This window comes from Lissotriton helveticus, chromosome 7, assembly GCF_964261635.1.
Source record: "Lissotriton helveticus chromosome 7, aLisHel1.1, whole genome shotgun sequence".
Taxonomy (NCBI): Eukaryota; Metazoa; Chordata; class Amphibia; order Caudata; family Salamandridae; genus Lissotriton; species Lissotriton helveticus.
In genome coordinates this window covers 1496482921-1496505750 of record NC_136068.1, presented here as the reverse complement: position 1 = coordinate 1496505750, position 22830 = coordinate 1496482921, and the positions used below count along the sequence as shown (strand labels likewise).

Genomic DNA, 22830 nt, shown 5'->3' with positions numbered 1-22830 from the left:
CAAAACTTGAAAAGACCAAGCTACCACTGAACCCTGCACGGCATGTGCTACACCTAAAGCACATTATTTTAATCCAAAGGATATAGTTACGTGAAAAGAGAAAACACCGAAAATATAACACCATGTTGAGTCAGTGAATCTATGGAAATCCAGTAATTTGCTACACCATGTTATAATGTGCTGTAGAATGTACGCAAGCACAGACACGTACCCTATATTACAGCATTTTCTTACTGGGACTATAAGTGAAAAAAGACAACTTGCAGGTGGACAGCCAGATGGAAAAAATATCTTTGCGTCCTTTTCATTGTTCCTGGTAGTTCAGATTAGAGCAGTGGACTTCAAACTTTTTAATGCCCCCCCCCCTAAAAAATAATTATCGGAGATCCCCTTCCGAATTTTCGCAATTATTCTATTAAAATGGCAATGTTTACATATGTCTCGACTTGTTTAAAAATTCCAGTAAAAGTTTGTTACAATTTTAAAAATGCAATCAAATACATGATTGACAAACAAACTGTTCCAGGCCTTACTAATGTGTGAAAGGTTCCACAGTGTGATTATTAGAAATGGGGTGGGGGAATTGAAGAATATTTGTAGTACCCTTCCCTTGTGACACCTTCTCCCAGCCATAATATAAATGACAAAAGATATTAGTGATAGACCATTACAGAGCGGCTTACTGTACTGTTATCAGCATAATGCTTCTCTTGGCTATAGCCTGGAGCATCCCTCGAGATCACTTGAGGCCCCCCTTAAGGGGGCCCGCCCCCAGTTTGAAAATCCCTGGATTAGAGAGATATTTATCAAGATCAGAGGCAGGTTCTTGTCCGTGACCCATTCTCAACTATGGAGATTTTCCATAGACCACCCAAACTGTGTCACTTATGACTGAATCCACTGATCCTCTAAATAAAGACTTCACAATCTCAGTTGGTGTTAGATACCTACTTACCTGAGGAAACTACGTCTTCACGGACACCATTTGACAGCCCTGTTTAATTTCAGTAATAACCTATAACATTCTAGGTGTTGTAGTCCTGGTTCACAACCCCTTAACCAATTGGACAACCAATACTAAAAACAAACATTTAATAACATGAAATTCCAGGAACTTAGTGTCCCACCAATAGGTAACCTTACTTACAGACAAGCATGATTTAGACTCCAGAAAAAACAGCAACCACTGTTTTCATTTCTGTGCAACCCCATATACTGCAGAAGCATCATGCACACAATATACATGAAATTAAGGATCGCTATGGGTATCCGCTGCTATCCATGTCATGGCTTTAAGTACCCCTGGTACCAGGGCTAAATTGGAATCCAGGATAAAGGGGCCTGGTCACAAAATGCAGTCTGTAGTATGTTTAGTAACACTACAGTAGTACTACTGACGTACTGTAGAATGCTATTCACAAACCTAGGCATGGAGATCTCTGCCTCCACCTCTGCTATCTTTGGAATGCAGAGATCTCTGCCCCAGTTGCAGAGATCTTTCCACATGTAGGTATATGTTTTAGCGGTAAATGTGGGAGGAACCTGAAGAAGTGGATGGAAAATGGGGAATATTTACTATTAAGGGCCTGATTATGAGTGTAGGTGTTAATTAACGCATCTGATAAATAACAATACCAAGGGGTACGTTATTTATCAGGGCTTTATGCGTAGGTCAGAATTAACCAACCCACTTGTAATCAGGCCCTAAATGGGAGAGCATTACAGAGGCGCAAGGAGGGGAATTGGAAGGGTTTAGGAAAGGACATGTAAATACAAACACCCACTCACAAATTGCACTTCTAAAGTTACTACAGCCAAAAAGGACCTAAATAAGGTAGTGCACCACACTCCCATAGAAAATCGTTAAAGCAGGAACTCAAAATAGCACACCATAGAAAATAATGGTAATCTGCACCTAGTTGATACTAATATGTCCATGCAATTTAATGTAGGTATGGAGCACCATCAGCCCCCTTACAAAACCTAACACTGGAAGACATTTGAGCTAATACTTTGCAGTGGATCAGATACCAAAACTGGATCGTGTGGGGGATATAGAAAAAAAATAGCACCAAATGTAATCAAGGTATATAATCTCACTTCAAACCTTAACTCCCTATCAGATTAGCCAAGATAACGAAATACATGTGCCCCTATAAAATGTAAGGAACACCCACGTGTCTTGATAAGAAACTCCAAATCACTGACAAATTCAAATATTCTAACGAAATGATTAAAAAAAACAGATACAGAGGTTGAAAAATAACATACTAGCAGAACAACAGCCCACCGGAGGGCAACAATCAAAACCATGGAATGAATCACAGGAGTTAACGCACTGGAGTAAACTATAGCAAGCATGTGTGATATACTCCATCAGTCAAAGCCACCAATTAGGCATTTGAGTTCTTTAACACGCAGTGTAAATAGTATGGGGCAGAGGCATACATTGGTGTTGTTTCCACACAAATGTGATTTACAGAAAGTTGGAAGTGTTTGTCGCGATTTAAAACTACAACATCCAGCAGCGCATTTCAAAAAATTACAACTGAGAACGAGTCAGGAATAATTGAACATAATGCACAGGAATCCAAATAAAATATGATTTGGTACAACATTATGTTGGACACAATAAAAGCAAATGGCACAACGCAAAAAACAATGTCATGAATGCATTGTCAAGCGCCACAGTTTGCCTAGCACTACATCACCCGGAATGCACATTGTGCACTTGGTTTCAGGAACATTGATTAATTGGAGCAACCAGCTCCAAGATTAATGACAAGCTTTATTTAATTTAAAAAGAACTCATGGTGACCATGAAATATTTTGGGTCATGAATTGTTATTGTTTTTAACCTTGCACTCTATTTTGCACATTGATATATTTCAGGCTCTAGTGTTAGGGGTGGAGGGGGAAATTTCATATGAGGGGCGTATGATGAATATCACTGAGAAAACTTCTCAACAGTGAGATACAACCATATTAAATGCTCCTGAACAAGGTGAAGGGGGACTGAAACGTGTCAAGTTGTTTTTGTTGTGTTATACTTTTTGTCTAATAAAGCACTGAATACTTCCTCATAAGTGCGGATCTCTCAGAATTGTAATATCAAGTCACAGGAGGCTATTTCTGATGAAGAACAGCTTGGTTCAGACGTAAGCCTGCATCCAGGTTGAGTGCACCAACAGAGCCATCCCTTACTCCAGTAGTGCCCTGGGCGGAAATATATTTGCCGCCCTTGCTACTGCTGGTGAATAAAATCCCAGACCCTGATTGGTTACATCAGAGCAGCAACTTGCCGCTCATAACACATCTGTGCACCCTCCCCCCCCCACCACGCCCCTCCCCCATGTTCCCTGAATCACATTTGCTCTGTAAGGCTCGTTCCAAATTGTTTGTTAGGTTGGGGGTGTTGGTGTGTGTCCACAGCAGGCTAGAGATAGATGGGTGAGCAATGTAGGGGCTTGATAGGTTGGTAAAAACAGCAAATACAAGACAGCACGTTAAAAATGATTAGGAGCGTTTGAAACAAAATCACTGGAGCCAATAAAGAGGGGTGTTGCTGTTAGCAGACAGTTCTTTTCGCCTCTCTGAAGATTGGCGGCCTGGGCCCAGCTCGCCCATGCCCAAATCCGGCCCTGCACACCATAACGTCCTAATAACCACACATTGGGTATGTACTGAGAAACATGTATCTTGTGCTGTAATAAAGATTTGTCTACTTATATAAAGTTTACCATCTTTTATATAATTGTATATTTATATGTATATAACTAAATACAAGTTGTAAGCTTTAATTATAATTTAAAGTTCATTGAAATGAATTAAGCAGATATGTTTTAATAAAGGTGACTAAATAATAATTACATGTAAACAAATAGTGAGGGTGGGATTTAATTTTCTTTTTAAAATATCAATAATTATAAAATAATATAATAGTTTGTGTTTAATTTTTACACATATAATTTGATGAGTTAATGTGCGGTAACATTTAATCTTTTTAGTCTTAGGTTAACAATATTTATTATAAGTTATTTTTATTTTACATGAACATATTTTAAATATTCTTTCATTAATTATTACACTTTATTATTTTTCTTTAAATGTTACCATAGGGAGATTTCCACCTATGTGTGGAACATTTCTAGTAGTGATTTTATACTTGTAAATCATCTTTTAGCTAGCTCCATTCCCAATTTTGAAGGGATGGAGACCTGTCAATCTGCACCCAATAGTAGCATGGCCCCCTCCTGTTTTCATTGGGGCCCATTAAGGATTAGAGAGGGGGCTGCACATCCCCCTCCCACTAATATGTATGTTTTGACCCAGGGGCTGGAGTCCCCTGGGTACAAATGCCAAACCTGTGCTGCGCATGGCAAAGGCTGTGTGTAATGTGGGATTAGCTGCCTGCTGGAGGTTTGGCCACAGGGCCTGGCAGCAGGCCAAACCCTGTAGCCAATACCATTCTGCGCACAACCAAAAGCTGTGTCTCTAAGGAGTTAAAAAAGAGATATCTTAGCACTCTGATATAATGGGCAAAGTGCTGGACGCTATTTGTAATTACACAATGTATTTTTTTCTTTAAACCGACCATGCTTCATTTTTGTCCCCTTCCTCGACGTTAGCATAGCACCAATCATTATTATTGAAATAGTTGCTGGCCCTCTGCTCAATATATCGTATTGTTTAAACAATTATTTTCAATCTATGCATCCTTCGTGAATTGCATGGTTGCTGCGCGTAGCTGCAGCTATTAGATTTCATCTTTAGTCAAAAGGTTGCCGGCACTTTGCCCATTATATCGGAGTGCTAAGATATCTATTTTTTAACTCGTAGATCCATCGTTATGAGCATGCATGTTGCGTTATTGTTGCCATCTTAGTCCACACTGATTTTGGCATTTGAACCTTTTGTCTTCATATTTGCTTCAGTACACATGCAAACATCATTTTATATCATTCTATTTTTTTCTACATTAGAAACCCGCGACATATGTACGGTTCCTCTGTGATTAAGCACATCGTCATTCTATCCCTATGACAAACCATCTCTAGCAACAGCTCTGAGATCCTTCTTCTCTCCAAGGTATTACCATCTTAGCCTCTGTATTTTTAGTCTAGTACCGATAGTGGATTTTACAGGTCATCAAAGTGTTTTATTGCTTCTTTTAGATAACCGTGCAATAGGCCTCTCTATCGTAGCATAGCAGGCCGAGTGACTTGGGCTCAAGTTTCACCACAGTTCCTCCTTTGATTGGTACGCGACTGGTGGCCGCATCCTCAGGTGAATTTGGCATTTAGATCATATTTTGTAGCGCCTTTCCTTTCTTTTCTCCATCTCTTTTTCACCTTTCAATTCCCTCTTTTGCTTTGTTCTAGATTGATTCTCCAGTCTTATCTGATTCATTTTTTATTGTAGAATCGTTCACTAGTGTTTATCAATATCTAGTGTTCAGCTTCTGTTCTGTTTTCTATTGGGTAAGTTTTATCATGCTATTCGTCATAGTCTCTGAATATGGGTCTTATTTCACAATATTATTTTCATTTATGCATGTCACCGAATTGGGTGCAGAAATGTGGGCATTCCATTCCTTCTCACACCCTGAGCACGCCCAGTACTCTTTATCCGCACTTTTCTTCTTGCTTAAATATTTTCCATTTCTATCATAATTTCCTCTTTCCTGGAGTTCACTTTGTTGTATGTATATGCACAGCGTTATCCCTACAAAGCCTCAGTGTACTTATATGTGATTCATGTCCTTTTATTGTTCAGAAATTTGTGTGGCTCTTCCTGAAGAAGGTGTCTGGTACGCCAAAACGCCGTAGAGAAAATTACAAACATCTACTACATCTCAGCCACTTGTGGGTCATACCACTTGAATTGTCAATTTGTTTTTTGATTAATTTCACTTATTTGTTCCATGTTTAAATTGGTTAGTGTCATGTATATATTATTGTATTGTATGTCATGCTATTCATGTTTCATCATGTATGTTTATGTCAGACTTTTAAATGTTATATGAATAAAATGATATATTTTTAACTGATTTGTGTAGTACACTGAGCTTATGTAGTCATTATCTCTCCATGTATAGAACTTGATTTTCATATGGTCCCTAGTTGCCTAGGAATGTTACTTTATTTATAATTGTTTCCCTGTCCTAGGAACTCCTAGAGTTTTCAGGGGGTCCCTTATTTTTTGAAACTATGACCTTAGATATTACATCACTTATGACCTGTTATATGGCATCATTTGTGACATCACTGAGGACATCTTCCAAGCTTCTTTTGCACACCTACTCTACAAGTTATTATGGCATTAGAGGCCTGAAAGTAAGTGCAAAATGCCTCAAAATAATATGAAGCATCATTAATGCCATCACAGATACAACTCCTTTAGGTGTAGTAAGCATTCATGGGTAGCCGAGCTCACATAAACAATCAACCACAGATAGATGGGTAATGCCTACTGCAGACGGTGTTCAATCTGTGTACACCTGTTCAGAGAAAACCAAGTTCCTCAAGATACTCAACGTCTGTTCCAAAATTAATGCCCTACTACATTGAGAAATGGAATTGATATCACTACAAACGTGGGCGCTGTAAACAGTATATGCTCTGTAGAGAGAGTTTACTCTGTACTACATTGTTAGCAGAGAGTGAAACTCTCATGAGAAATACACCACAAAGTATTAAAAAGTATCTACCAAGAACAGTGTACACTCTATGCAACACTCATCAAAAAGACAATATTTGCTTAAAATAACCAAGGTCTGAGGGTGCTAAAGATCATGTTGCCTGCAGCCTTCATACTGTGGTGAAAACTTTACAGATAGTTTATCTTCCAAAGCAAAATAATATGTAGGTTAGTACCTGTGCAAGCAGTCGCCTATGTAAAGTAGAAGATGTCATGCTGATATGATTCTGTCTGATAACTGAAGGCTGCTTACAATATCTACTATGGGAATCTTTGCCCTTTTGGAATCTTTTTCTGCAGAACCAAAAAACTTGTGTTGAACATACTGGATACCTGTTGTCAAATGTCCTCTGCACACAGAGTTACTCTTCAAGATTTATAATGTGTTCAAGACCTCTACACACCTATGATGCATTAGAAACACTGGGCACCCATTAGCTGGACACAGGCTGTACAACATTAGGTAGAAAAGTAATATGGTAGCTACCTGCCACTATGTAAACTACAAAGCAAACTAACACACTCATTGGATTATGAAACCAGTGATGTCATTAATGATGTCATTTGATTTGTCATCAGTGATGTCATCATTGATGTCATACATGATGTCCTAGAACATGTCATGAGTGATATAATATGTTTGTTCAGAATCAATTCATGGCGGGGGCACAAGTAATAGTTAGATCAGCTAACTATAACTGGTGAGTTTCTGTGTTGTTTTAAGTTCAAAACATTAATGTTGCCATCATATTCATCTAACTATAACATTACTTTAACCTTTGTTTATTTTTCAGTGAATATATATATGTGTGTACTTGTGTGTGTATATGTGTGTGTGTGTGTGGCCGCGCGTGTGTGTGTAGATATACATACAAACACCCCTCTATTCTCAATGCATCAATTCTCCTTACATTCTTCACAGAAAGGGCGGTAAACACATCGGACTGCAATCATAAGGAGTAATGAGAAAATATGTAAGACAAGTCAAAAATGCCCTGAACAGACAAGGGCTTGATCATAGTGTGAAAGAACAGACAATATTGGAAACTGCATTGATGTACGGGGAGTCAGATGAAAGACAAGCGAGCAGATTAAATGTGTTTAGGGTTCCTAATCCGCCATTAATATGTATCTGTTAGTGTAGATTTAAAAGCACATAATTAGGCACTACTTTACCTGCTGTCTCTGTGTCCTCAGCAGACATCTTTTCTACTTCTTCCTTTCTGCGGATTTCAAAACGGCGGGAGTAACCAACTTTGGGTTTCCACATCTCCTGTAGCACCAGGGGCCTCTCCCTGTCCCCCACAATGCGCAGGTACTCCATTTTCCAATCCCTGTCATTGCCCTCAAAGCGCCCAACTACATCACACAAGGCAAAGGCATCTGTGTCAGGGTCAGTGACTGCATATCTCTCCAGTGCTTCCTTAACCAACTCCCGGGCAGTGGAGCGTGGCGTTGCAAGCACACTCTTGTAGTTGGTGCCCGAAGAGATGTCATCACCAAAGATTTTGAGGATGCCAGGCAGGTTCTTCTGGCTGGATAGCTCCACGAGGTCCTCTGGCACATGATCAATGATCTCAGAGAGCTTTTTTTCACTAGCCCAGCGGCCTCCGCTGTTTCCGGCACTGATGGTGCCCACATTATTGGTGCTTCGGTGGAAAAGGTTTGACAGACGCTTGTGACGCTGGTTCTTGTTTTTAGTTGGCTGGCGCAGTTCCACCGTTTCACTAGTACGGCTGGCTGTGTCAGAGGATGTAGACCTGCCAATAGAAATGAAACCGATAGTAAATGGAGGAAAAGTGAAAGCTAGGAATGCTGCTTAGACATTCATTACTATGAGACACATGGATTAATGGTATTCATGTACAGGATGAAAACCCATCTATTCAAAAAAGCAATTGATAAGTAGGATGACTGCGAAGCAGTCCTCTTGGACCTGCTTAACTTCTTAGCTGCATTTGAAAAAATTGCCTATGACAAACATCTCACCACCCATTCAACCAAATTGAGAATAGAGGGTAAAGTATTCTTATGGATCTTTATCCTAGGTCACAGTTTGTAGTAATAGGCTCATTCAAATCACCTTTATTATTTCTAAATTATGGAGTTTCCCAAGGACCCCTCGTTCTGTTCAATTTTTGCATGGAACCACTTACACAAAGGGACTCAAGGAATTTCAGTAGCAGATGATAGTCAACTTGACCTGGCAAATTTTCAATACATCAATCATAACAATTCCGAAAGTATTTCAGGAAAACTGAAAACTGGTCAAGTTATGTTTTCCTAAGATTAAAAACACAGAATTCCTCCTCCTGTACTTAAGAGAACACCCTTGTTGGCCACAATTACTAGGTGGATGAATTTATATAGGGTGATACCTTGTGGCTCTAACTAACGTTGACCCACAAATGCTCCTATTATGACTGTGTGTCCACAGAATAGTGAATAACATGAGGACCTCGATTTACTGGTTCAAAATCCACTTGTGCTGTACCCATTCTAAGGTCAGATAAGCTTCCATTTATCACCTGCTCGAAGCAGCTGGTAAATAGAGGCAGGGGATGATGCAGGGCAGGTGGTGCTTTAAGGAATCAGGGCACAGCAAAGACTCTGTGCTGACAGGCAGGGTCCATTCTGTGCTCCCCCGTGCCCTGGAAGGAGTTCAGATGGAACCCCGGGGCCAAGACTGAGCAGTACTTGCAGCTCAAGCTTCATGTTTTACCAGCATACATTCATGCCTGGTAAAATTGGGGTCACTTGTTCTGCACCCTGGAAATCTGGGTGCAGGAACACTGATGTTGTTATGAATGAGTAGAGCAGTATCCTGGAAATACCACTGCTCAAGTTTTAATGGGATACAGAAAAGGGGGTGGTGATGAACAGAGTGTCTGAATTAAGCAGACCACTCTTACCCAGTCCAAAGATCAGGGCTTGATCCATCACCGTTATTTATCTCACTGCCCCATCCCAGCTCAGAACCTGGCTATATGCAAATTAGTCTGTCCCTGGCCCAGTGCATCATGGGAACAGGGCAGACCAAACTACCAAGCCAATTCTTCACCAGAAAGGAGACAAGCTACCGGGGACCGGTTTCTGGCATTTCAGCCTCTTCGGCCCAGCTTGCTTGAATCCTGATGGAGCAGTGAGAAAGGGACTCATGTCTGAGTATACCCTGCCACACCTATAGTGGCCAAAAACGATACAGAAAAGGGGGTGGTGATGAACAGAGTGTCTGAATTAAGCAGACCACTCTTACCCAGTCCAAAGATCAGGGCTTGATCCATCACCGTTATTTATCTCACTGCCCCATCCCAGCTCAGAACCTGGCTATATGCAAATTAGTCTGTCCCTGGCCCAGTGCATCATGGGAACAGGGCAGACCAAACTACCAAGCCAATTCTTCACCAGAAAGGAGACAAGCTACCGGGGACCGGTTTCTGGCATTTCAGCCTCTTCGGCCCGGCTTGCTTGAATCCTGATGGAGCAGTGAGAAAGGGACTCATGTCTGAGTATACCCTGCCACACCTATAGTGGCCAAAAACGATACAGAAAAGGGGGTGGTGATGAACAGAGTGTCTGAATTAAGCAGACCACTCTTACCCAGTCCAAAGATCAGGGCTTGATCCATCACCGTTATTTATCTCACTGCCCCATCCCAGCTCAGAACCTGGCTATATGCAAATTAGTCTGTCCCTGGCCCAGTGCATCATGGGAACAGGGCAGACCAAACTACCAAGCCAATTCTTCACCAGAAAGGAGACAAGCTACCGGGGACCGGTTTCTGGCATTTCAGCCTCTTCGGCCCGGCTTGCTTGAATCCTGATGGAGCAGTGAGAAAGGGACTCATGTCTGAGTATACCCTGCCACACCTATAGTGGCCAAAAACGATACAGAAAAGGGGGTGGTGATGAACAGAGTGTCTGAATTAAGCAGACCACTCTTACCCAGTCCAAAGATCAGGGCTTGATCCATCACCGTTATTTATCTCACTGCCCCATCCCAGCTCAGAACCTGGCTATATGCAAATTAGTCTGTCCCTGGCCCAGTGCATCATGGGAACAGGGCAGACCAAACTACCAAGCCAATTCTTCACCAGAAAGGAGACAAGCTACCGGGGACCGGTTTCTGGCATTTCAGCCTCTTCGGCCCGGCTTGCTTGAATCCTGATGGAGCAGTGAGAAAGGGACTCATGTCTGAGTATACCCTGCCACACCTATAGTGGCCAAAAACGATACAGAAAAGGGGGTGGTGATGAACAGAGTGTCTGAATTAAGCAGACCACTCTTACCCAGTCCAAAGATCAGGGCTTGATCCATCACCGTTATTTATCTCACTGCCCCATCCCAGCTCAGAACCTGGCTATATGCAAATTAGTCTGTCCCTGGCCCAGTGCATCATGGGAACAGGGCAGACCAAACTACCAAGCCAATTCTTCACCAGAAAGGAGACAAGCTACCGGGGACCGGTTTCTGGCATTTCAGATTCAAGCAAGCCGGGCCGAAGACGCCTGAAATGGCAGAAACCGGTCCCCGGAAGCTTGTTTCCTTCCCAGTGTAAGAATTGGCTTTTTGTAGTCTGGTCTGCCCTGTTCCCATGATGCACTGGGCCAGGGACAGACTAATTTGCATACAGCCAGGTTCTGAAACTGGGATGGTGCAATGAGCTAAAAAACGGTGTTGGATCTAGCCCTGATCTCTTGACTGGGTGAGAGTACTCTGCTTAATTCAGAGACTCTGTCCATCACCACCCCTTGTTGTTAATAATTTTGTCCACCCTAAGCGTGGAAGGGTATACTCAGATGTGAGTCCCTTGCTCATTGCACCATCAGGATTCAAGCAAGCCGGGCCGAAGACGCCTGAAATGGCAGAAACCGGTCCCCGGAAGCTTGTTTCCTTCCCAGTGTAAGAATTGGCTTTTTGTAGTCTGGTCTGCCCTGTTCCCATGATGCACTGGGCCATGGACAGACTAATTTGCATACAGCCAGGTTCTGAAACTGGGATGGTGCAATGAGCTAAAAAACGGTGTTGGATCTAGCCCTGATCTCTTGACTGGGTGAGAGTACTCTGCTTAATTCAGAGACTCTGTCCATCACCACCCCTTGTTGTTAATAATTTTGTCCACCCTAAGCGTGGAAGGGTATACTCAGATGTGAGTCCCTTGCTCATTGCACCATCAGGATTCAAGCAAGCCGGGCCGAAGACGCCTGAACTGGCAGAAACCGGTCCCCGGAAGCTTGTTTCCTTCCCAGTGTAAGAATTGGCTTTTTGTAGTCTGGTCTGCCCTGTTCCCATGATGCACTGGGCCAGGGACAGACTAATTTGCATACAGCCAGGTTCTGAAACTGGGATGGTGCAATGAGCTAAAAAACGGTGTTGGATCTAGCCCGGATCTCTTGACTGGGTGAGAGTACTCTGCTTAATTCAGAGACTCTGTCCATCACCACCCCTTGTTGTTAATAATTTTGTCCACCCTAAGCGTGGAAGGGTATACTCAGATGTGAGTCCCTTGCTCATTGCACCATCAGGATTCAAGCAAGCCGGGCCGAAGACGCCTGAAATGGCAGAAACCGGTCCCCGGAAGCTTGTTTCCTTCCCAGTGTAAGAATTGGCTTTTTGTAGTCTGGTCTGCCCTGTTCCCATGATGCACTGGGCCAGGGACAGACTAATTTGCATACAGCCAGGTTCTGAAACTGGGATGGTGCAATGAGCTAAAAAACGGTGTTGGATCTAGCCCGGATCTCTTGACTGGGTGAGAGTACTCTGCTTAATTCAGAGACTCTGTCCATCACCACCCCTTGTTGTTAATAATTTTGTCCACCCTAAGCGTGGAAGGGTACACTCAGATGTGAGTCCCTTGCTCATTGCACCATCAGGATTCAAGCAAGCCGGGCCGAAGACGCCTGAAATGGCAGAAACCGGTCCCCGGAAGCTTGTTTCCTTCCCAGTGTGAGAATTGGCTTTTTGTAGTGTGGTCTGCCCTGTTCCCATGATGCACTGGGCCAGGGACAGACTAATTTGCATACAGCCAGGTTCTGAAACTGGGATGGTGCAATGAGCTAAAAAACGGTGTTGGATCTAGCCCTGATCTCTTGACTGGGTGAGAGTACTCTGCTTAATTCAGAGACTCTGTCCATCACCACCCCTTGTTGTTTTAATGGGGACCCATCTGAACAAATAAGGGTTGAACAACCATCTTCTCTTGCGTATTGCCCCGTATCTGTTCCATCAGCTAATTTGCTTGGTCTCATCATTACCCAAAAATGTATAATGCAATCCCACATACCTAATCTAGCAAAAATATCCTCCTTTCAACTTTTCCTACTCAGAAAATTCAAGCCCTCTATCCCTCCTGCTGACTTAAGGGCTGCAGAAATGCTCTAACATCCAGACTTTCTAAAACCTCCTTGAAATCTTCCAAGACCATTATCCACACAACAGCACACCTTGGCAAAGGCTCCAAAAAGTAGGAGCATGTATCACCTATATTGAAAGATCAACACTGGCTCCCACTCAAATCTAATTAAAAATCTAAATGGATTGTCCCACACACCGTGCCTCACACACCATGGCCTCTCAGCTACCGGTGAAATAAACTCCATGCCAGAAAGCCCCTAAAAATCAAAGACACCTAATCAGGCCATCCAGATGCTTCACCATCTGCCTGAAGAACTTAGATTCAATACAAATGTTCCCGTCTTCAGAAAGGCATTACCTGACCCACCCCTTCTCTTTTGCCCAAAGTGCGATGAATAAAGGTCTCTGTTCCACTTTCTCCTGTGTTGTCACCCTAGTTTGTGGTATAATGTTGCTAAATATCAAGTACTCTACTGAATAAGTGGTTAGGGCCACACTATGGCGCTCAGTATGACCTGTCCGGAACGTGGTGCGGGGATGCTGGTGGATTAGAATCTCTGATTCCAGCCAGTATTCTTTCACCAACCACATTCTGGCAATTTTAAGTTTTCTCCTCAGAATGGAGAATAACTGAAAAAATATCAGGTCCTTTACTGTGCATTTCTTCCAACTCTGGGGAAAAAACTGCAGATGTTTTCTGGTGGGTCTAAACTGGCAGAAAGTCCACAGGGAGGATAAGTGGGGCATATGGTGGTAGAGTTGTGGCATTGGGGGGACAGGGCTGGCCGCCCTCTGTCTGGGGAGCACTATATGCTCCCACCCCCATGCTGCTAAAGGTGGTGGGCAGGGATTGGCTGTGCTGATGCCGGCAGCTTGCAACAGCAAAAGTATGGTGTCACTGGGCCCAGAATTATCGGGTCTGAAGCATCTGAACCCTTATCATTGTGGGTGGTGAATTTCCCCCTGGAGTTATCGATGTGTGTGTTAAATTGCATCCCTGATAATGAGGGCCCTTGTAAGCACCAAATGTCTTGAAGGTCCATTACAGAAACATTTTAGCACAAGACTAATATAATCCAAAACAAAAAGCATAACTATTGTACTATTTCCCTAGCCTAAACTAATGTAGTGCACCTAGCATAAACTAATAAATTAAACCCCAAACCTAACTTAACATAATATAGCCATTAATTCAACCTGCCAATTTGCTAACATTTTACTAATTATCTAATCCTAACCTCATCCAAAACAACAGTAGCAGCTCCTAAATCATCCTAAAATAACCAAACCTAACCCCAACCAGATGTAATTCTAGCCTAAAATGCTAATCGAGACCTATGCTTATCTAATGTGAATTTACCTTAACATAATTTACCCTAACCTGACATATCTATTGAGCACTGCTATGTATTTGTGTAAGGTCTTTTAATCCAGCTGCATGAGATTGGTATTTGGGTAAGGCCCTCCATAGGCATAGTTACTACTTGAAGGGCAGGTCAGACAGTCTATCTGCCTTAGTTTGTGCCAGAATATGTCAATGGAACAAGGCTTGCCTCGGTGGTCTTCTTTAAGCCAGACGACGTTTAACATCTACATTTGTTCCTTATCACAGTTGGTAAAATCTTTTGCTCTTCAGTGTATGAAGAATGCTGACAACACCCAATTTATTATCACTGTGGCCAGGTCAGGCTCTACCCTTTTCGATTCTTACCGTCAGTGTATGTCTATACTCTGATACAACAGAACTCTTTGAAGTTAAATTATAACAAAATAGAGGTGCTCTGGATAAGATATTCTCACCTTTCCAGTTCTTTTTCTCATTATGGTTGGCCTCCATTCTGGTCAATCCTGCTTGCTTCTACAGAGTGGTAAAAATACTGTTGGTGTATACCTTGAAACTGAGCTTTTGTTGCTTCCACCTGCTTCTTCCTCTTGAGGGACCTTTGTAAGACTTGCCTCTTCTGCCCAAGAGCGTGCATTGAGTAGTGATCCATTACACCATTTTGAGTCACCTAGGGCCATATGTATGAAAATAGAGTTTTGCGATTCTCAAATTGCGATTTTCAGCAAATTGCAATTAGAGAATCGCAAAATGCAATATATGTGGGATTTGCTAATAATTTTGCGAATCCTACATATTCCTTATTTGCAAATCGCAAATTGAGATTCGCAAATAAGGAATACTGTCCCATTCATTCCTATTGGCTAAGAGGCCCATAGGAATGAATTGGAAGGCATTTTCAATTTGCAATTAGCAAATAGAGAATCGCAAATTGAGAATGCAAAATCAAGGGTGCCAGGGTGTCAAAAGGACACCCTGTTGTACCCCTGAAATGTGCATGTGTGCACATGTGGCGCACATACATGCCCTAAGGGCATGTATGTGCGCCACATGGCACTTTAAAAAATGCAAAATAGTGCATTTTTAAGTGAAATCTCAAATTACCACCAACTTGAAGTTGGTGGTAATTTGCGATTCCTTAAGGCCAAATTGCACTTTCTTATGTGCTTCTTACATTGCATTTTATGGAATCGCAATTTGCGATTCCATAAATGCAATTGCAAATTAGAAAATTGCAAAATGTGTGATTCCTTATTTTGCAAGGGGGTTTTTGTTTGCTACATTGCACATTGCTAATTTGCAATTGCAAATGTTGAAATTCTGAGAATTTCTGCGTTTGCGATCGCAAATTGGCTTCATACATATGGCCCCTGGATCCCTGTAATTCTCTCTGCCTAGGCATGGATATGGGCCTAATAAAGAAACTGCAAAGGGTTCAAAATGTGGTGGCCAGACTGTGTCTTGGACTGCCTTGTTTCTCTTTCAGTTCAGCGGATTTGAAGACTATCTACTTGCTTCCAGTGGAAAAAAATATTGTCTTTAAATCCTTATGTCATGTTTTCAAAGTTGTTCACAATATAGGTCCACACTATTTTGTGCCTTCGATCCTCAGAGGCATATATATATTGCTTCAGCTGGTCTTGTTTGGGCGGTGTTTCTCCCTTTAGGCTGCCACATTTTGAAGCAAGCTCCCAAGCACTCTGTGGAGGATTCCCCTATTACATCACTTCAAGAACGCATTAAAGACCTGACGGCTATTTAGGAGCTAACTCTCTTTTTCACCGATTCTGTCACTCATAGCTCTGTTTAGTGCCAGCACACCTCTTTGCTGTGATCTAGAAATGTTATAACACAACATAATGCTATAACATATATATAAAACCAATTCTACAAGTCTTTTTTCTGAAATGCATCGATAATAAACCTGCAGTTGCTCAAAGGTCTCATGTCTCTATTTTCTTGAATCCTTATAAGTAGCCTTCTTTGGAAGATACTCTGCTTTTGCTGAGATTTGGCCAGCTCTCCACCAATCCTTCTAATTGTGTAGGAGAGTGTTTGGCTGTTATTGATGATTGGACGACAACTAATTTTCTGAAAATGAACTCTGATAAACTGAGGTCTTGGTCACTGGGGAAGACCGGATGTGCTGCACTATACAGCTCTGGCCTGGGGGTTTTGCCATGTGCCTTCTCCTGTTGGGAAGGCCAAGAACCTGGGAATCTGTTTTGATAAAGATCTTTCAGATTCAAAAGGCCAGGTTCAACTATTTTTACAACTCGGTCTCTTAAAAAAGTTCCTCCTTCTTATTCCATCTCAGATATGATCCATGATCGTTGGTGCTTGTGTCTGGTCATTCTCGGTTATAGGAATGGCATGCTCATTGGCATTTGTGAGAGGATTCAGCAAATTCAAAATGTAGTAAGCAGAATGGCTTTTGAGCTTTGGTCATGGCTCTCGCCTTGAAAAACAGACTGCTGAAAAACTTGAGTAGAAAGAGGTTGACTGGTCCTGACGAAATACCATGATCCTACGGGACAGTAACAGGCATGAAACATGTTGAACCTTGACTCACATGAACTGTAGCAAAGATAGACCATTATATCTATCATTCGCTCATTTCACGTTTTTAACTATGACAAAGGGACCAAGGGCCATATGTATCAAGGAGCCAATTTGCGATTCTGTAATAGCGATTTTTAGGAAATCGCTATTTCAGAATCGCAAATTGGTATGTATCAAGAAAATTGAATATTTTTTGCGATTTCTTAAAATTCCTTAATTGCGATTAGCAAATTGCTAATCGCAATTAAGGAATAACTTGAAGTTGGTGGTAATTTGCGTTTCCTTAGGTACAATTAGCATTTTTTTTTTAAATCATACATTGCATTTAAGAAATCGGAAATTTTGCGATTCCTTAAATGCAATCGCAAAATAAGGAATCGCAAATTTTGCGATTCCTTTTTTTTAACCACATTTTGCTTAATACATTCCATTTAGCAAATTTGCATTCGCATGCGAATTTGCTTGATACATATGGCCCCAAGTGATTAAAATAGCCTTCGGATCCCTATAGTAATTTTTAGCACAAACTCTTTTTTCCATTCTACTCACACTTAGTCATCCAACCTCACACTTCACATCGGCGAAAAAGAAAAGAACTTCGACAAAGAGCCCCCTCTCAGGGCCAGTTGGGTATTACAGCGCTTGCCCAATTTGGAGCTGCCCGATGATGAAGCATGACACCCCTCGGCGTGTGTGAGGGCCCTTGCTCCTAAAAAGAACACTCTCTCCGACTTATGTTAACAAACGTATTCGCAAAGGTAAACTGATTTATGTAATGAATCCGCTCTTCCATGATAGCTTGCTTAAACCAAAGTACTCTCAGTATCAATAACCATTGGTTCAACAATAAGCAATTCCTTGAAAGTAAAGCTCTGTAAAATAGAGAGCATGAGATCAGATGAATAGTCAATATTTTAATGAGCCTTAAAAGCTGCAAAAACTTGTTTTCAGCTAGATAGGATTCAGAATGCTATAAACCCATCGCGGACCCCATGGACCTGAAGAACTTCCGCCCCATCTCGCTCCTTCCCTTTCCAGCCAAAGTCATCGAGAAGACCGTCAACAGACAACTCTCCGCCTTCCTCGAGACCAACGGATCCCTCGACCCCTCACAGTCCGGCTTCCGAGCAAACCACAGCACCGAGACCGCCCTCATCGCAGCCACCGACGACATCAGGTTCCTGCTCAACAACGGGGAAACGGCTGCCCTCATCCTCCTGGACCTCTCAGCAGCCTTCGACACCGTCTGCCACCGCACCCTGATACAGCGCCTCAGCAACACCGGAATCGAAGGAGCGGCCCTGAAGTGGGTCATCTCATTCTTTGCCGGAAGAACCCAGAGAGTCCGCCTCCCCCCGTTCCAATCCGCGGCCACCGAAGTCATCTGCGGCGTCCCGCAAGGATCCTCACTCAGCCCAACCCTCTTCAACGTCTACATGAGCCTTCTCGCAGCCATCGCCCGCCAACACAACCTCAACATCATCTCCTATGCCGACGACACCCAGCTGATCCTCTCCCTCACCAACGACCTCAACACCGCCAAAGCCAACCTCCAGGAAGGAATGAGAGATGTTGCAGAATGGATGAAGATCAGCCATCTGAAACTGAAGTCAGACAAGACGGAAGTCCTCATCCTCGGACCATCTCCCTCCGCGTGGGACGACTCCTGGTGGCCCCCTGCCCTGGGCAGCGCACCCAAACCAACGGACCACGCACGCAACCTGGGCTTCATCCTGGACTCCTCCCTCACGATGACCAAGCAAGTGAACGCAGTCTCATCATCCTGCTTCAACACCCTGCGCATGCTCCGAAAGATCTTCTGATGGATCCCCACAGAAACCAGGAATACGGTCACTCAGGCCCTCGTCACCAGCCGTCTGGACTACGGAAACAACCTCTACACTGGAACCACAGCCAAACTCCAGAAAAGACTCCAGCTCATTCAGAACGCCTCAGCACGACTCATCCTGGACATCCCTCGCCGCAGCCACATCTCTGCCCACCTGAAAGACCTGCACTGGCTCCCCGTCAACAAGAGGATCACGTTCAGACTCCTCACCCATGCACACAAGGCTCTCCACGACACGGGCCCGAAGTACCTCAACAGACGCCTCACATTCTACACACCCACCCGCCAGCTCCGATCCGCCAGCCTCGCCCTCGCCTCTGTCCCACGAATTTGGAAATCCACCGTCGGAGGAAGATCCTTCTCCTACCTGGCAGCCAAGACTTGGAACTCCCTCCCCACTCACCTACGGCTGACCCTGGATCACCTCTCCTTCAGGAAACAACTCAAGACCTGGCTGTTCGAGCAATAGCGCCTCCCCCCTCCCCCCTCAGCGCCTTGAGACCCTTACGGGTGAGTAGCGTGCTATACAAATTCTTGTGATTGATTGATTGATTGAAAGAAGACGTTTGAACTTATTTACATCGTTAAACTATGCACCACACCTCAACCAGAGTAAAGTATGTATTAATTTAATGTCAAATATCAGGATTCACAAAATGTCATCTGCAAAATGTCCTTATTAAAGGAATTGATCAATTCAGTGGCCTCAAATACCCTACAAAATATCTATCTCTCCTCAATCTCCACCCCTGGTCTCATGCACATGTCTGAAGATCAGCTAACAAAAATAATTACATCGCTTCAGTCAAACTTCTTCCATGACAGTGTAATTCCAGACTGAATGATACAATGCTTCAACTTTTCATTGCACTATGGTAACAACTAATCCACTTATCATATAAGAAGTAATCTTTCCGGACGCTCTAAAAACAGGACAGATTGTCCTCTCCAATAAATACACAGGTTGAGCCACAACAGCAATAACTTGCCTACCACAAACCTACAATGGCTTAGCAAATGCATGGAAAAGTGTCTTTCTGTGCACCTCAACGCCTTCATAGAAAACAAAAATCTGTTAGCACCCCATCAATCTGGCATTTGTAAAGGGCGCAGCAATACATTTTGCCACTGTAAAATACTCAATAGCATTTGTTGCATATTTGACCTGCTCTTTTACCTATCCTCGCCCTCCTTACTTCCAGACCTTTATTCCTGCCTCCTCCTGTTCTACCTTAACTCAGATGATTGGTTAACTAATATTTTACCAATACTCATTCTTCTCATTTACTAGTTGCCAACCTATTGTTATTTTATAAAGAGGCTCAGTCTCTGTGTTTTTTAATGCTACAATGATATGTGTGCAACAACTAGCCAATGTATAAAACATTTAAGATATAAAACCATAAAGGTCCAACCCAAATTAGTGAAAAGTATAAAACGCTAGTAAGAAAAGGTAAATCACAATCAAAGAAAATCAGCAAAGATATAGAGAAATGGATACTGTAAAACTATTAAAAAATTAAGACTAAAATCAGGCCAAAAAGAATCCTAGTTAACCTACAGTTCTTGTTCAGTCTGAATGTACAGCTCAATCCTTTTTTGTTGAGTTGTGTCCAGCTGCCTGTCTTAACAATTCTTTCTGCTCTTTAGAAACACGCCACATCTCTACGGAAGAGAATAGTTCCAAAATATGGGAAGCATAGTATTGTCACGGATTGACACGAAGGTGTCGACCATCTCAAGCTTCCCTTTCCCTATCAAGATTCTCAAAAATGAAGGTAAGAAAACACATCCAAGTATATAATGAGCACAAAGAAAGTGGAATCAGCACACATCAAATTAAAGTATTGTTTAAAGTTCAAATGATATCAATTGTCCATGATGACTTGAAGAAATTGCCAGGTCCTCTGCCGCCCACCTGAAAGACCTGCACTGGCTCCCCGTCAACAAGAGGATCACGTTCAGACTCCTCACCCACGCACACAAGGCTCTCCACGACACGGGCCCGAAGTACCTCAACAGACGCCTCACATTCTACACACCCACCCGCCAGCTCCGATCCGCCTGCCTCGCCCTCGCCTCCGTCCCACGAAATCGGAAATCCACCGTCGGAGGAAGATCCTTCTCCTACCTGGCAGCCAAGACTTGGAACTCCCTCCCCACTCACCTACGGCTGACCCTGGATCACCTCTCCTTCAGGAAACAACTCAAGACCTGGCTGTTCGAGCAATAGCGACTCCCCCCTCCACCCCCTCAGCGCCTTGAGACCTTTCCGGGTGAGTAGCGCGCTATACAAATTCTTGTGATTGATTGATTGATTGATTGATTGAAAGAAGACGTTTGAACTTATTTACATAGTTAAACTATGCACCACACCTCAACCAGAGTAAAGTATGTATTAATTTAATGTCAAATATCAGGATTCACAAAATGTAATCTGCAAACTGTCCTTACTAAAGGAATTGATCAATTCAGTGGCCTCAAATACCCTACAAAATATCTATCTCTCCTCAATCTCCACCCATGGTCTCGTGCACATGTCTGAAGATCAGCTAACAAAAATAATTACATCGCTTCAGTCAAACTTCCTCCATGACAGTGTAATTCCAGACTGAATGATACAATGCTTCAACTTTTCATTACACTATGTTAACAACTAATCCACTTATCATATAAGAAGTAATCTTTCCGGACGCTCTAAAAACGGACAGATTGTCCTCTCCTATAAATACACAGGTTGAGCCACAACAGCAATAACTTGCCTACCACAAACCTACAATGGCTTAGCAAATGAATGGAAAAGTGTCTTTCTGTGCACCTCAACGCCTTCATAGAAAACAAACATCTGTTAGCACCCTATCAATCTGGCATTTGTAAAGTGCGCAGAAAGAAATGGTTTTTTTTCGGTTTTTTTTTGCTCCTCATCTCAACCATGGCTGGCCCAATAGTACCGTGGACTGGGAAAAATGTGATTTGAGAAAAAGACATACTGTCTCAGTGCAGGACTGGTAGAGGGGTCGATCGTAGTGAGGAGGTGCCCGGACCCTACAGTCATGTCAGTTTCACTGATAATCACGAACCCTTGTGTACTATTTCAGTAGTGTATGCCATTAGCCAGATTCCACCTTTGCCGTAACCACCAATTGACCTTGAATAGAAAAGAAAACAAGGACGTAGGTGATAGAGCAGAGAGAGTGTGTCATGGCTTCATAATCATTGGAACTGGGGAAAAAATAAAAAAACCCAGCTCGATTTATTGGGACCAATCAAGTTTCAACCAAAAAGCTCTTTTGTCGGGTTTTCCAGCCCTAGAAAGGTCCAATTTTGATATATGAAGCATCAAAGAACTCCAGTCACCCAACGTCGGTGGAGAGACCTCTTTCCAGGGCCTACAGATCTCACGTCGGGCCATCAGCATTGAGTAGAACAAGAGGTTGTTATTAGTACTACGTTTTTTGTCCATTACCCCAAAAATTACCAGGCTGAGATCTATATTCACAGAAGAACCTATTGATGATGTTAATGTATTGCCTATTGATTGCCAGAAAGATGTTAAAAGTGGGCAGTCGTAAAACATATGAGCATCTGAGGCTGCGACTTGGCCGCATCGGGGACAAGCCACTGTTGAGCCTGTTGAAAATTTGGACAACCTCTGGGGAGAATAATAAGCCCTATGAAGGGTAAAAAGATGGTTTCTGCGTAGCCAGGCAGGTTTAACAATATCCCAAAGAACGTTGCAAGACGTTAGCCAAAGTTCATTCACATTTGCTGCAGGCAATAAAGAGCCCCACAGCTGGACCGGAAGGTGAAATGTTCCGTCTATCTCCTCTAGGATTAAATTGTAAAAGTGGGAAACCTCTTTAGACTTTGGTGTGTTGTCAAGTAAGCAAGATTCTAGTTGGGTACTTCCTCCCAAATGTCGTTGTTGGAGGCGTGTGGAACCCAATTTTTGTGCTTGCGCCCAACTTGAGATTTGCAAGAATTTAAGCCTGGAGAGATTGTGGCCTACCTGACTCACTAGATGT

At 42.8% G+C, this 22830-nt stretch overlaps 2 protein-coding genes across 4 annotated transcripts in view; one reads left to right on the top strand and one right to left on the bottom strand.

The window, feature by feature from the left end:
• RASIP1 (Ras interacting protein 1) overlaps positions 1 to 22830 on the bottom strand; it is a 329706-nt gene that overhangs the window by 211289 nt on the left and 95587 nt on the right. Inside the window, exon 3 of the mRNA XM_078654930.1 lies at positions 7876 to 8459. Within this exon, the coding sequence (XP_078511056.1) occupies positions 7876 to 8459 (584 nt within the window). The remainder of the gene's footprint in view (positions 1 to 7875; positions 8460 to 22830) is intronic.
• LOC144770423 (uncharacterized) overlaps positions 1 to 22830 on the top strand; it is a 143566-nt gene that overhangs the window by 112249 nt on the left and 8487 nt on the right. Inside the window, exons 5-6 of one of the 3 annotated variants that reach the window (XR_013598890.1) lie at positions 4983 to 5088; positions 5175 to 5286. The exons of 1 other annotated variant lie outside the window; for it this stretch is intronic. Coding sequence is in view for 1 of the 2 variants with exons in the window: in XM_078654932.1 (XP_078511058.1) it covers positions 4983 to 5014 (32 nt within the window). In the remaining variant the exon portion in view is untranslated. Of the gene's footprint in view, positions 1 to 4982; positions 5287 to 22830 lie in introns of those variants that run through there. One more of the 3 variants, XM_078654932.1, reaches the window with a different exon arrangement.